Consider the following 15,392-nt stretch of genomic DNA (forward strand, 5'->3'; position numbering starts at 1 on the left):
AGCAAGAATCACATTTACTGAGAACACAGAAAACTAATGGCCATCACAATGAAGTCAAATAACATCAGAGTTTCACTAGAACATGGTTTGTTCAAACAAAACAAGAACTTCACAAATGTACTTTATCACTTCTCATACCTAATGTGTCATAATGTTTTGAACATCACTTGAAGTAAATAAAAAAAAAAGTACCAAAAAGCAACTCAAACCTTTCAATTGAAGCAAAATATGGGAAAAAAAACGATTCAATGAACGTTACACACAGAAAAAATGTGAAAAGGCTGGTTTAACCAAATAAAAAAAACGTTTTTATTAACCAGAGCACTCTCATATAGAGCTAAGTGTGTGAGGACAGCAGGATTTTGGGAGGTCTGAAAGTAGTCCATAAACTACATGTTTATTAGAACGTAAAGTCACTGTTGGTCAGCTTTCCATTTAGAGAAAAGCAGGAGGAATGCTAGCTTGACTCAGAAAAGGATCAGATGGAGGCAGAGTGAGTGCGCTGATGGACTTTTAGTGTATCAGATCTTGTGAATGCTTTGTCACACTGGTCACAGCTAAATGGTTTCTCTCCAGACAATGGACTGTGAGCTCAAGTGATGTAGTGAAAGTTTTCCGACACTCTTCTACTTTGAGAAAAGGTTTTCCCACACTGAGTACAGCTGTATGGTTTCTCTCCAGTGTGAATACGATGATGGCATGTGAGGTGATTTGATGAATTGAATGTTTTCCCACACTCTTCACAGCTCTATGGTTCCTCTCCAGTATGAATGTGTTCGTGCATCTTAAGACTAACTTTATGAGAAAAGGTTTTCCCACATTGCTCACACCAGAATCGTTTCTCTCCCGTGTGACTACGACGATGCACTGTGAGTTCACTTGATGTATTGAACGTTTTCCGACACTCTTCACAGCTGTGTGGTTTCTCTCCAGTGTGAATACGATGATGGCTTGTAAGATGACTTGATGTAGTGAATGTTTTCCCACACTCTTCACAGCTGTATGGTTTCTCTCCGGTGTGGCTACGCTGGTGGGATGAAAGATGACCTTTCTGAGAAAAGGTTTTCCCACACTGGGTACAGCTGTATGGTTTCTCTCCAGTATGAATGCGTTCGTGCATCTTAAGACTACCTTTCTGAGGAAAGGTGTTCCCACACTGGGTACAGCTGTATGGTTTCTCTCCAGTGTGAACGCGATGATGGCTTGTAAGATGACTTGATGTAGTGAATGTTTTCCCACACTCTTCACAGCTATATGGTTTCTCTCCAGTATGAATGCGTTCGTGGATTTTAAGATGACCTTTATCAGAAAAGGTTTTCCCACATTGGTCACAGCAGAATGGTTTCTCTCCCGTGTGATTACGACGATGCACTGTGAGTTCACTTGATGTACTGAAAGTTTTCCGACACTCTTCACAGCTGTATGGTTTCTCTCCAGTATGAATGCGTCCGTGCATCTTAAGATGACCTTTCTGAGAAAAGGTGTTCCCACACTGGGTACAGCTGTATGGTTTCTCTCCAGTATGAATGTGTTCGTGCATCTTAAGATGACCTTTCTGAGAAAAGGTGTTCCCACACTGGGTACAGCTGTATGGTTTGGGTTCCTTTCTTCTTCTCTGTTTCTAAAAAAGACAAACAGATAAAGAGTCAGTGAGAGGCCTTGGTGCAGATATATCTTAAAACAAAAATAAGAGTCTGTAAAATAAACCCCACAATTTTCAAGTTTGTTTTCTCATTAAATAAAAGTACAGGTTTAAAGTCCTTAACCAGTTAACCTGTTAAGCCCCAAGCCTGTTCTTCAGGTCTCAATGACAATAACTTCCCTTCTAAAAGGGGAAAATTAATCATCTTTTTTCTCAAAGCAATGATAAACCTGTGAGTTGGATGTAGTGTTAATTTCGTCAGCTATTTTTTTATTTAATCGAGTCTTGGTCCCGTGTTAAATTTCCTTTTTAGTTTTAGTCATATTTAGTCACCTTCATCCTGTTTTTATTTAGTCAAATTTTAGTCGACTAAAAGTCTGAGCATTTTAGTCTTATTTTAGTCAAAGAAAACTAATTATTTTAGTCTACTTTTTGTCAATGAAAACGGTTGAGTCTTTTTTAGTCATCAGATTATATAGAACATTTCAGTCAAACTAGTCTAGCCAAAACCAATAATTTGTCATTTTAGTCAAACTTATTTCACAATAAGATTATATCTTGTCCTAATCGGGGGGTATTCGGTTAACGCGACCACTGCCAAGCCCTGTTGTTCCCATTTAGACCCGAGTCTTCCTGACAGTTCACAGTGTGCCGCTGGCCTGGTGTAATTCAAATGTACCGCCTCGCGCAGCACAGACACACAGCTGCTGCCCAGCCACAGCACCGGAAATGGATCTGCTGGGAGAAAAACTGACTATCAGACACATAACGTTATCTTTGATAATATTTCGTCTAAAGAGAGATTTTGGCAGTTTTTATTTAGTAAACTACATTTTCGTCTCGTCACTTTTCGCCAACGATATTGCATGTTGATTTCGTTACAGTTATTGTTTACTGCCGTCTGTGCCGTCTCGTCATCATCTCGTTTTAGTCATGGAAAAAAAGGTTGTTGACGAACATATTTCGTCATAGTTTTAGTCAACGAAATGAACACTAGTTGGATGTAGAAAAGTCAGAATCAATATAGATTATTTTAAAGTAAATTCAGATTGAACATAGTAAAACAATTTAAATGATAGTGTCCGTCCAAAAATAAACCATTACTTATAGTGAAACCACCCTTGAATGATGGGTTAGTAGACTAAAAGCTTTAGGAATCCAAATTATAACATATAATAAGTACCCTGTATCAAGATTGATGCAAAACAAGTGACATTTGACCTTTTCAGAGAGGTTTAGCAACAAAAAAACAACAACTCTGGGGTCATTTGGGTGGAAATGGGTGAATTTTCTGTTTCTCTGCAACCCATTGGTCAATTTTGATGATTGACATCTCTTTTAAACCGTTAGAGCCAATAGAATCGAAGGGGATTTTCCATACACACACACGTTACCATTGAGAATTGAGAGCTATGCGCACGCAGTTTGCCCAAAGCGAAACCTTATGCTCTGAAATCTGAAAACTAGGTTTATTGCTGATGGTTTATCAGAAATCATTTCAAAGTGACACAGACACATTGGATTAACCTATGGATTAACCTTCAGCAGCGTTTTTATCGTTTTAATGCCATTGAAGACAACTTTTGATCAGAAAACAACAACGGTAAGACATATTGCTGTGTTGGCTACCTAATGCTACGTGGTGTTATGTCTTTGTTAGCTTCTCTTGTCGCGAGTTCAGATCGGTCAGTAATGATACTAATACCTGTAGAATCTGTGGAATCTCAGCTTGCTAATAGATATCTTGTTTGTGCAGATACGATAAGTAATAAGGGTATTTTAACGTGAGTTCTGTGCTAAGTGTGTTAGCATTTTTTCACTCAGGGCTAATTCAGAGCCTTAGTTATTAACCCTATGTTTCGTTTTGCTAAAAATTGTTAATATTGTCTGATAGCTGAGTTTCTTCCCGTTAAGTGGGTATGACACATTAATAGGTTTTTAAATGTTAACCTGTTAAGCCCCAAGCCTGTTGTTCAGGTCTCAGGCTCAAAAATGACATTTCCAGAACAAATGACCATTTCTTCACTTCTAAAAGGGGAAAATTAATAATCTTTTTTCTCAAAGTAATGATAAACCTGTGAGTTGGATGTAGAAAAGTCAGAATCAATATAGATGTTTTTATTTTAAAGAAAATTCAGATTGAACATAGTAAAAAAAAATGAAAATTATAGTGTCCACCCAAAAGTTTTTTTTTACTTATAGTGAAAACCACCCTTGGATGATGGGGTAGTAGACTAAAAGCTTTAGGAATCCAAAGTACAACATATAATAAGTACCCTGAATCAAGATTGATGCAAAACAAGTGACATTTGACCTTTTTAGAGAGGTTTAGAGAAAAAAAAACTCCACCTCTGGGGTCATTTGGGTGGAAATGGGCGTCTTTGCCGTTTCTCTGGAACCCATTGGTCGATTTTGATGATTGACATCTCTTTTGAACCGTTAGAGCCAATAGAATCGAAGGGGAATTTCCACATACACACACCAATGTTACCATTGAGAAGTGGGGGCTATGCGCACGCAGTTTGCCCAAAAACGAAATCTTACGCTCTGAAATCTGAAAACTTAAAACTAGGGTTATTGTTAATGGATTATCAGAAATCATTTCAAAGTGACACAGACACATTGGATTAACCTATGGATTAACCTTCAGCAGCGTTTTTATCGTTTTAATGCCATTGACGACAATTTTTGATCAGATAACAACAAAGGTAAGACATATTGCTGTGTTGGCTATCTAATGCTACGTGGTGTGATGTCTGTGTAATCTCATGATGCTAATCGATGGGTTGGATTTGCATTTACGATAAGTAATAAGGGTTTTATACCGCGATTTCTGTGCTAACGGCGTTAGCATTTTTTCGCTCAGCGTTAGTCTTGTGGTTTTTTTTTGTTCTAAAAATTGTTCACATCATCAGTTAGCTGAGTTCCTTCCCGTTACATGGATATGAAACATTCATAGTTTATTAAATATTAAGAAGCCCTCAGACGCTGTTTCCTGCAGATGATGCGTTTTGCCCCCAGTACCGGGCTTAACCTGTAAAGTAAACTATGAATGTGTCATATCCACTTAACAGGAAGAAACTCAGTTATCAGACAATATTAACCATTTTTAGCTAAACGAAATAACAAAGGCTCTGAATTAGCCCTGAGCGAAACAATGCTAACCCACTTAGCACAGAACAAACTTAGCTGCTACGAGAGTGTATGACAGCTTCCGGTTTTGGGCATTCTGGCTATGCATCACTCATTCACCAATGGGTAATGTCTAGATGGATTTGAGGAACTTCCCCTCGATTCTATTGGCTCTAACGGTTAAAAAGAGGTGACAATCATCAAAATCGACCGAGGGGGGCCAGAGATATGGAAAATGCAGCCAAATATCCTCAGAAGTGAGTTTTCTTTTCTAAATCTCTCTAAAAAGGTCAAATGTCACTTGTTTTGCATCAATCTTGATACAGGGTTACTTATATGTTATAATTTGGATTCCTAAAGCTTTTAGTCTACTATCCCATCATTCAAGAGTAGTTTTCACTATAAGTAATGTTTTTTTTTTGGACGGACACTATCATTTACCTTTTTCTTTTTTACTATGTTCAATCTGAATTTACTTTAAAATAATTCTATATTGATTCTGACTTTTCTACATCCAACTCACAGGTTTATCATTGCTTTGAGAAAAAAGATTAATAATTTACCCCTTTTAGAAGTGAAGATATAGTCAATTGTTCTGGGAATGTCATTTTCGAGCCTGATGCCTGAAAAACAGGCTCGGGGCTCAACTGGTTAAATAACCCAAATGTGCCCCAGTGTAAGGGATAACAGTGATAGGAATATATTGTGATGAAGTGAACACTGACCTGAGGTCTGGGGGTCTCTTTGTTCTCCTCCATGCTGCTCTCAGTGCTCCTTCTCCTGCTGGGTCTCTGAAATAAGTATTAACACTACAGTCAACACAAAACCAATCTAGAATGCAAACGTTTGGTGATGTCAATGGGTCGCAGGCTTGATGCAGTTATTGCAAGCAAATGATTTGCAACTAAATACTAAGTATTATTCACGTTTCACATTATTTTAAGTATCTGTTCCTATTCTTTTGTTCACTTGAATAATGGGTGGGTGTAAACAAAATGTGCTATCTTCTCAGTTGTTAAACCAACACACTCTCACTCCCTAAGCGTCCAGGAGCGACGCTTGGTCAGGGTCCCGTGGCGTCCAGTTGTGACGCTCCGAGGCTCCTTCAGCTTCATAAACGGACGCAAAGAGCTTTCAACTGATTGCAATGTATTCCCATCGGCGGCGGTATTTGACGCTTAGGGAAGCACGGCATTAGTTTGTGTCGGAGGCTGTTAAAGGCAATGTGAGCGTCCATTCCCATTGGATAACGGAGAATTGTACACACGGAAGTAAGTATTCCCCTTACTGTCGATTGATTTGACAGTGATATCTCCACTACTCATCAACTCAAAAACACCAGATTATCTTGTTAATTAAACGACATTGATAGGTTTTAGTGTGTGTACAATGCTTTTGTCACGTTTTCCCCTTCAATTCTGAGAAACAAGTCGTTTTCTATGAGTTTTGCCGAAGACATTACATTACCCACAATCCTCTGTAGCAACCATAGACTGTATAAAACAATTAAATAATACATTATTCCAAGTGTGCTTGCTTTTCTCTTTGAAAGTCATCACATAACGTTATTGTAATACACGTTTCGGCTGCATTAAATATGACATATCTGCCGTAGTTAACTATTTATAGAGCCCCGATGACAAGACTTCTAGACAAACAGGAACTGCCGCCAAAACTGAAAACTTGACATGGATCTTAAATATATAAGCAATTAAACAACATCTTACATTTCTTTTCACACAATACGTCTCCTTGCAGTATCAACACTAATTCGGCTGACTTTTATATTTGATCCAATTGGTAGATAGGCTGTATTTACGCCATAACGGTGCACAGCTGATAGAAAGGGACATCTACTGGTTAAAGCACATTATTGCATTTTATAATTGTATTATTAGATATTAATAGGATCCCTATAAAGTATATTCTTTACTTGTCGTTATTCTCTACTAATAGTTAATTAAAGACTGTATATAATGACTATTTTGCACATCCCATTCAAGATTTCAAGATTTTCTAAGGTTTATTGACATATCTTATTATACACAACTACGGTGTAGTTATGCAATGAATGAAAAACTTGGGTCGCAGGTTCCTCAACAGTGCATTACAAGACATCTATCAATATGTGTGTACCTCCACCATTACATTGTCATATTCTGCACATTTCTTATACTATCTACATACATCTTATAAGAGTATAATACATATGTATAATATCAGTTAAAATAAGTGCTTCAACATAGTTAACATTGCAGGAAAGCAATATATTAGACGTTAAGTACTTTGTCAGGCTTAATATTTATCTGTAGATACAAATGTCACTGTGTGTGCTGTGTGCTCTGCATGTGTGACCATCAAATATTCATCTTCTATACCCCCAAAGCTTTTTTCTTATTCAAAAGAAGACCTTAACCTAAAGTATTCTTTAATGTTTAGATAAAGCCTTATGTCTGTTTTGCACATCCTCCTATTAATATCTAATTATAAAATGCAATAACGTGCTTTAACCAGTAGGTGTCCCTTTCTATCAGCTGTGCACCGTTATGGCGTAAATACAGCCTATCTACGAATTGGATCAAATATAAAAGTCAGCCGAATTAGTGTTGATACTGCAAGGAGACGTATTGTGTGAAAAGAAATGTAAGATGTTGTTTAATTGCTGATATATTTAAGATCCACGTCAAGTTTTCAGTTTTGGCGGCAGTTCCTGTTTGTCTAGAAGTCTTGTCATCGGGGCAGAGTCAACTACGGCAGATATGTCATATTTAATGCAGCCGAAACGTGTATTACAATGCCGTTATGTGATGACTTTCAAAGAGAAAAGCAAGCACACTCGGAATAATGTATTATTTAATTGTTTTATACAGTCTATGGTTGCTACAGAGGATTGTGGGTAATGTAATGTCTTCGGCAAAACTCATAGAAAACGACTTGTTTCTCAGAATTGAAGGGGAAAACGCGACAAAAGCATTGCACACACACTGAAACCTATCAATGTCGTTTAATTAACAAGATAATATGGTGTTTTTGAGTTGATGAGTAGTGGAGATATCTCTGTCAAATCAATCGACAGTAAGGGGAATACTTACTTCTGTGTGTACAATTCTCCGTTATCCAATGGGAATGGACGCTCACATTGCCTTTAACAGCCTCCGACACAAACTAATGCCGTGCTTCCCTAAGCGTCAAATACCGCCGCCGATGGGAATACATTGCAATCAGTTGAAAGGTCTTTGCGTCCGTTTATGAAGCTGAAGGAGCCTCGGAGCGTCACAACTGGACGCCACGGGACCCTGACCAAGCGTCGCTCCTGGACGCTTAGGGAGTGAGAGTGTGTTGGTTTAACAGATGTAGATGTAAATACCTGGAATGAAAAGCTGAAATACTGACCCTTTTGATGTCAAACCACATCGTTTTCAGTTTACAGCACAAATAAAGCAATTGGCCTTGCTGTTACAATAGTTTTGGAGGGGACTGTATATTGTGAAGAAGTGAACACTGACCTGAGTTCTGGGGGTCTCTTTGTTCTCCTCCATGCTGCTCTCAGTGCTCCTTCTCCTGCTGGGTCTCTGAAATAAGTATTAACACTACAGTCAACACAAAACCAATCTACAGCTAAGAAGTGGCTTAGCAGCAGAGGTGGGAAGGAATTAACTCCATCCTGCTAGCCGGTTAGGGTAAGGGAAGATGGAAAGGGTAAGGGAAGATGGAAAGGCCTGCACTTCACGAACATAAACTCCGCCAGAAGTGAACAGTGTTTGTAGACAACCACAGCGTCCCTACACCAAGCATCACTGATGTGAACAATCACACCGCCTTTCCCCCGCTAACCGTAGCTCTGTCTGAGCGGTAGCATGTTAGCCGGTCGAGCTGAATGGCAGAGTCTGGGATGTTGTCATTTAGCCATGATTCCGTGAAAACGTACACAGCACTCTCTCATCCCACTCTGGGTCGCCATCTTTAACGAGGTGAGCCTGCTGTGAGGAATGATCGATGAACAGCTCCAAATAAAAAAAGTATTAAGTATGATCAGTTTTAAAGTACTCAGTGTTATAGTAAACGTACTCAGTAATATTAGGAGTAAAAGTACACAGTATTATAGTAAAAGTACTCAGTATTACCCAGTGTTTCTGCTCCTCTCTGTTCTTCAGTTCGCTGATGTTCATCGACTAGCATTAGCCACCTAGCATGGAGCAGCTAGAAGCAGATAAGGACCCGGATGAAGAGGTGGAATTGTTCTAAAGCTCCTCTCGTCTCTTCTTCTCCTGAGAGAAACGGGTTCTGTTCACAGATATATATGAATGAGAGCTGATAGAGACTCCGACTGATGGAAGCTTTACAACAACTGGATCCTGCCTGAGAGCGTGGTCGAGAGCAGAAGTACCCGGATGTGGGCCCACAGAGCATGCGCAGTAGAGTTTTCCCTTAAGCCCCGCCTCCCATCTCCCGCTCTCTGTCAGTCAGAGGAATGGAGAGATAAAATAACAATGGATTCAGCTTTTAGAGCATGTTATAACTTTTAAAACCTAATGATTCAAATACAATCTATAATACGTCCATGTCCAGTGTATCCTTACAGTCTCAACGAGTGTATCAACAGGCTTGTTTGAGACGAGCTGCGGCTCGCCTCGAAAGTAGACGAGAATAGCCGATCGCAGCCGGGGGAGGTCTCAAAAAGCTCGCCTGAAGTCGGACAGCTCGGAGTCGGCTTCTTCTTCTTCTTCTTCTTCTCTCGGTTTTTTGGCGGATTTCAAACAACTTTAAGGTGCATACTGCCACCTCCGGAGTCGGCTTGACTCGGTTTGCATTTATAAATGCACACGGCATCTATTGCACGTCTGTCCGTTCTGGGAGAGGGATCCCTCCTCTGTTGCTCTCCCTGAGGTTTCTCCCATTTCCCCTTTAAACTGTGGGGTTTCTCTGGAAGTTTTTCCTTGAAACGTAAGGACAGAGGGTGTCGTATTGTCATACTGATATTCTGTACAAACTGTGAAGTCCACTGAGACAAATGTAACATTTGTGATATTGGGCTATATAAATAAACATTGATTGATTGATAAAAAATGGACAAATGTGTTTAATCGTTAATGTCAGATATGTACTAAGTAAATACATTTGTTCCTGCTCAAGATTAGATTCAACTTTATTGTTATTGCACAGATTACAGGTACTGAGACAACGAAATGCAGTTTAGCTTCTAACCAGGAGTGCAACAAGCAGTAAAGTGAAAAGTAATGTACACAATCTACAGAATAAAATATAGAATGAATTGAATGATGAATAAACAGTGAGGGGTATGAATACACTATATACACAGTAGCCTAGCCTAGTATTAACAGTGTGTTGTATGAATATGCTAAGATATATAAAGTATGACAACGGTAAGCAGTGCAAGTATAGTATACAAATATATAGATATTAATTTAATGATGATAAACATTGTGGAACAATGATGAAAAATGTGAATGGAAGTAGCGACGTAAAACTGACACAAAACAACAACACACTTTAGCCGAGCCAATGGAGAGTTTCATCTCCAGCACGGGGTAAAACCAAGCCCCCAGGAAGTGCGCCGGACTCTGATGAAAATATTCGTGCTGGCCAAACGGCGGTACTACACTTCCTTTTGGTTGCCAGGCCCGGAAACACTTTTTCCCATTGACTTACATGGGGAAAGAGTGGTCTGTAACTCGTTGGATAATTTTTTTTAAACTAAATAAACTACCCAGTATGAACACTTGTATAGCCCTTATTAAAAACATTCGTTCCTCAAGTTGTAAAAATGTGCTAATAACGTTATTCTGAGAGTTATTTCCCTCTGTATTATGAACGCGCATCTAACCCACGGGACCGCGCCGCCCGGCACGTTCATGTGATGTGACGTGTTCAGCACCACATGAGTTTATCTTTACCCATGGATAAGAACGGACCCATATCGCCTTACTGCCAGCCCACGGAGCTGTAATAATGGATATATTGCACATGTTTGCTGTAATTCATCATTTGTAAAATATTATACTACATGGGCTGTATGATGTAAATCTTGTATTAAATAAAGTTAATATTACCGACGTAGATTAACGTCCCTGTAGCTTCTTATTGCACTTGCAATATACCATTAAAGGAGTTGAACGTTGCTGTTTGCTATTACTATAATACCACGCAGGGATAAACCAGAGTTTACAACCTTTGCATGTGGGCACAACACGTTTTGACCCAGATTAATTAGCTATACCATGATATCGCCCGAGGAAGTCGTCATACTTATACATATATAAATAAAGATATATGTGTCAAAGCTCTAATCAAATTAACAGTTGTATTAATTATACTTGTATATGTATATATATATATATATATATATATATATATATATATATATATATATAGCCTGTGTTTTATATTTATACACACAAATGAACAACCTTGTGTGTGTCAAATAACAAGTTGTATTGTAGTGTTTATTTTAGTGTTGTGTTATGCTTATCCACATTTTGATTTCAGAGCACAGGAGAATGCTGGGCACAACATAAAGCTCAAAAGTGAAGCTGGCAATGCTGAACAAAACCATCTAGTTATAATATTTATTCAGCTGAAAAAGTCAAAGCTCTACGAAAATGTAATTAAAAATACATAAGCATTTTCAGGTAGAAAATCAGCATTTTATATAGAAATTCACAAAAATAAGAAATGTATACCTCTTATGGCTGGCATTGTAGAACTAGGTGGAAAAAATAGTGACAACAAATGTAAATACAATTTATATAGATCAAAAGGTAATATATATAATATTGATTGCAATTATTAGATTAAAAGATCCACCAATTATGATCAACAGGAAAGCCCTCTGAAGGCATGTTGTGGTTTGAAAAAAAGTTGAGGATGGGGTCCAGACAGTTAAATCAGGAGAGACTTCATTTTGTTTAAAGAACATTTATTGACACATGTCATATGATAAATGTTAAGTCTTTGGCGATTAGACCCCGATCCTGAAATCTTATATCTAAAGGGGGAAATGCAGCCGTGAGCATATAGGGAACCTCCCCGGGGTCTAGACACTGGTGATGATGATGAAGATCTGGATTTGATGAGGAGATGGGATGAAGAGGAGGTGTGATGAGGTCTTTGGATTAGCTCTCCTGGCTCTGGATATGATGAACGGAGGTGGGTGGAGAAGAGGTGGATGGGGAGGAGGTGCATGGGGAGGAGGCGGGCGGCAGCATGAACACCTGAAATCACAGCTGACTGCAGGAGAGAGGAGAACCATTTTAAAGTTTGGCTGCAGCTCGGTGATTGGCTGCTGGAGAATGAGGTGAATGTAATAGGTTAAAGAGAACGCCTGTGATGAGCTGATTATAAGCAGCTGCGGAGTGAATGTATACATACCCAGTCTTCCTGAAAGAACTTGCGCTGAGCTTCATTTAGTGAGTCAGACTCATGGTCAGAATGCTGGTTGGGAGGCTCAGTTCTTCCTGTTGACAGAAGATGGCACTTTTCTGAGAGGGAGCCAGCCGGCAGACACTGGACAGTGGCACACCAACAGATGAAACAGGAATCCATCTGAGAGGCTATGCGGAAAAGGATAACAAATAATGTCAGCAAGACATGAACATATATAACCACTATCATTCAATTCTGTAATTGCAGGTTTGTTAGCATGATATTTCAAACATAAATGGCCTGTCTTAGTTTAAAGCCCACTCACCACGTCAAGGTGCAGGCCACGAGTGAGGACACAACAACGATCACAAACAGTACATACACACGAGACAAAACTTACATACATATAAATAACTTACATATACAATGAACAATGATAAAGATTTAAATCACAATTGATCATAACTCAAAATACATATATTTTTATATATTACCAAGTGGTTTCATGTAGGCTACAACCCACACAAGTATCATGCTAAATTAAGCTCTGTTGCTTGGATATCACTAGATCCTGTTACATCAGCGTAATATAAAAGTACATAACGACTGATGTGTAAATTAGCATAATTACTAGCTAGCCGCTAGCTGCTAACTGCCGCCTCGTCGTTAATATCAAATCCATCATAACAACCCATTACCATGCTGTCATGAACGCGCGGTGCTGTTACGTGTACGCAAATTGACGTGCTTGATGTGAACGAGCATTTTGGGGGGCATGTTTAAAGTTGCGCATGCGCTATGAGCGCACATACGGGTACTTCTCAGGCATGCCGGGTAATCTGTGACGTTTCGCTCTCTCAAAAGTTGGGCCATTTTGTCATCATGCGCGATTGAGCAACTCTCATAGGAATGAATGAGGCCCCGCCTCCCACGCTGTATCCAGTTCTTATTATACATCCATGGGTAAAACCCACCAGTGAGCGCTCAGCTCGAGATACCAGCAAGTCGTTTCCCATCAAGCATTTCGCTTCCGCAGCCCGTGGAGAGAAACTTCGCCGCGCCTCGCTCTCAAGTCTGCGGGCGTCTTTGTCCCGCGAGGTTTCAACGTCTCATGTTGGCGAGCCACCAGAGCAAGTCGGACAAAATGACTAACCATCATGCAACGCACTAGCAAGACGTTGATCACAATAGAGTGGCGAAGTCCCTCCCACTTACTTCCGGGGTATGGGACCTTATTTCGGAAAAAGTATGCATTGAAGTCAATGGGGAGAGAAAACTTATCTTTCGATCCCGTTTGAATTGTGCCATGAATTACAGATATGATGTTTGTCAATCTTAAAAAATCATTTCCATGTCAAAAAAGTCACAGTTTGTCGTAAAACTGTTGAAATATAAGACTATGAAAAATACGTAACTAGAAAGACTACAAATCCCAGAGTCGCGTAAGTGATGTCACAATTGTTTACCTCCACCATTCAGATACCTAAGATCAGCGCAATATAGATATAATCTATCTATATGGCGCTGGCTAAGATAAGATAACTTTAACAAGATGCCTGTGTGCTTAGTACCAGGTTGTTATTATACCAGCAATGGGTCTTGCTCGTTCTTTTGCTTCCCGTCTGATGAAAGGACCAGGAGTGGCTTGATCAAGTTAGCTACCTAGCTAGTAGCTAGCACGTTAGTTAGCATTACAGCCTTGTCATTTTTATTAGCCTTAACATGAAGTAACATTAAGTAACCCAAAATGTTAAACAGTAAGAGTAGTAGTCATATTTCGTGAACCCTTTGAATAGTAATGTCACCGGTGTGATCATTCTATAATACACCATTTAATTCCGGGGGAGAAATGCTAACGCTAACGTTAGCCTCGGCGATCTTTTCTACTTCATGCTATCTGCACAAATGGTTGACATTAAACATTAAAACGACCAGGCAGTTCAGAGAGAATCAAAGGAAGGCAGGCAGGCAGCTTTGCATGACATTCTTCAGGACGTGTTTCATTGTGGTGATAGTGAGGGTAGTCAATCGTTTGTTGACAAGACAGTAGTGACGGCCATCTTGGTGACGTGTGTGGTTGACCAGAGATGTAGTTCATTGAGCGTTTCACACAAACAAATGTGTTACTTCACAGTTTTACGACACATTTTTTTTTTTTTGACTTGCAAAATTATCTTTTAAATTGACAAACATCATATGTGTAATTCGTGGCACAATTCAAACGGGATCGAAAGATAATCTTTCTCTCTCCATTGACTTCAATACATAATTTTTCCGAAATAAGGTCCCATGGAGGTCCACCGGAAAGGGAGGGACTTCGCCACTCTATAGCGCAGGTCTCGCTTGTCTCAAACAAGCCTACTGTTAGCAAGGGCGGATAATAGCTGATGCATCCTGGGAGTTGTAGTTTTTCAATAAACGTTGTTGAAATACAGGGGGAAAACAGACAGTGCCATCTAGTGGTCAAATAATAACAGAAAGAATGAAAGCCAATCAATTAAAAATAAATACATAACGTTATTTATCTGAGGGGAAAATGTGGCGTTCTGAAAGTTGCTCCAATTATGAATACTTAATCTAAAAAATATATATATGTATAACAATGATAAAAAAGATATAAATAATAATAAATAGAATACAAATATTTATAAAAGCACAATAAGTTAAAATAAAATGTTAATGATAATAATACCTTTAATAATAAGATTTGGCATTTAAATTTTCGTCATTCTTCTTTTCAGATGCAGAATTAAAAAAAATTGGTTTCAGACATTTGGCCCTAATGTTGCTTAGGGGGGTGGGGCTTAGCTGAGAGGGGCTTCACAATTGTTTCGAAAATAGGTTCATTTCTCGAAGCTTCAGTTACATCGACCTCTCCTGGCGAAGTGCAAGGCTGCAGTGGATTTAACGTATCTTTGCCTTGAAAAATATTCGATGCAAACACACACTAAAGGCGCGTTCACACCAAGTACTTTGCCGTATTTAGTGCCGGCACTTATTACCCCAGGGCACTAAGTACAGATCGCGTTCACACCGGAATAAATTCCCTGAGGGAAGATTACGCAAATGAGCCACTGACGTCACTTCGTCTTCTTCTGCTTTGGGTTTACTGGCAGGCCGCAAACAACTTCACGGCATATACTAGGGAGGCGTGTGGCGCAGTGGATAGAGCCTTGGTATGGTGATCAGATGGTCACAGGTTCAAACCCCACTGCAGTCAGCATGTTGTTGTGTC

At 39.3% G+C, this 15,392-nt stretch overlaps 1 protein-coding gene and 1 pseudogene across 1 annotated transcript; one reads left to right on the forward strand and one right to left on the reverse strand.

The window, feature by feature from the left end:
* Window positions 1-15,392, forward strand: part of LOC117480788 — a 119,215-nt pseudogene that overhangs the window by 52,949 nt on the left and 50,874 nt on the right.
* LOC117480830 (gastrula zinc finger protein XlCGF17.1-like) lies at window positions 749-8,735 on the reverse strand. The gene is made up of 4 exons (XM_034128314.1): window positions 8,703-8,735; window positions 8,281-8,346; window positions 5,500-5,565; window positions 749-1,621 (listed from the first exon to the last, which is right to left on the reverse strand). The coding sequence occupies exons 1-4, from the start codon at window positions 8,733-8,735 to the stop codon at window positions 749-751; spliced, it is 1,038 nt and encodes a 345-aa protein (XP_033984205.1).

This window comes from Trematomus bernacchii, unplaced genomic scaffold (assembly GCF_902827165.1).
Source record: "Trematomus bernacchii unplaced genomic scaffold, fTreBer1.1, whole genome shotgun sequence".
Classification (NCBI taxonomy): Eukaryota; Metazoa; Chordata; class Actinopteri; order Perciformes; family Nototheniidae; genus Trematomus; species Trematomus bernacchii.

Coding starts and splice junctions, on each gene's coding strand:
- LOC117480830 (XM_034128314.1), bottom strand. CDS start 8,735: ATGGCGACCCAGAGTGGGATGAGAGAGTGCTGT. Junction 8,347..8,702: donor GTGGGATGAGAGAGTGCTGT/GTACGTTTTCAC, acceptor TACTTATTTCAG/AGACCCAGCAGGAGAAGGAG. Junction 5,566..8,280: donor AAGAGACCCCCAGAACTCAG/GTCAGTGTTCAC, acceptor TACTTATTTCAG/AGACCCAGCAGGAGAAGGAG.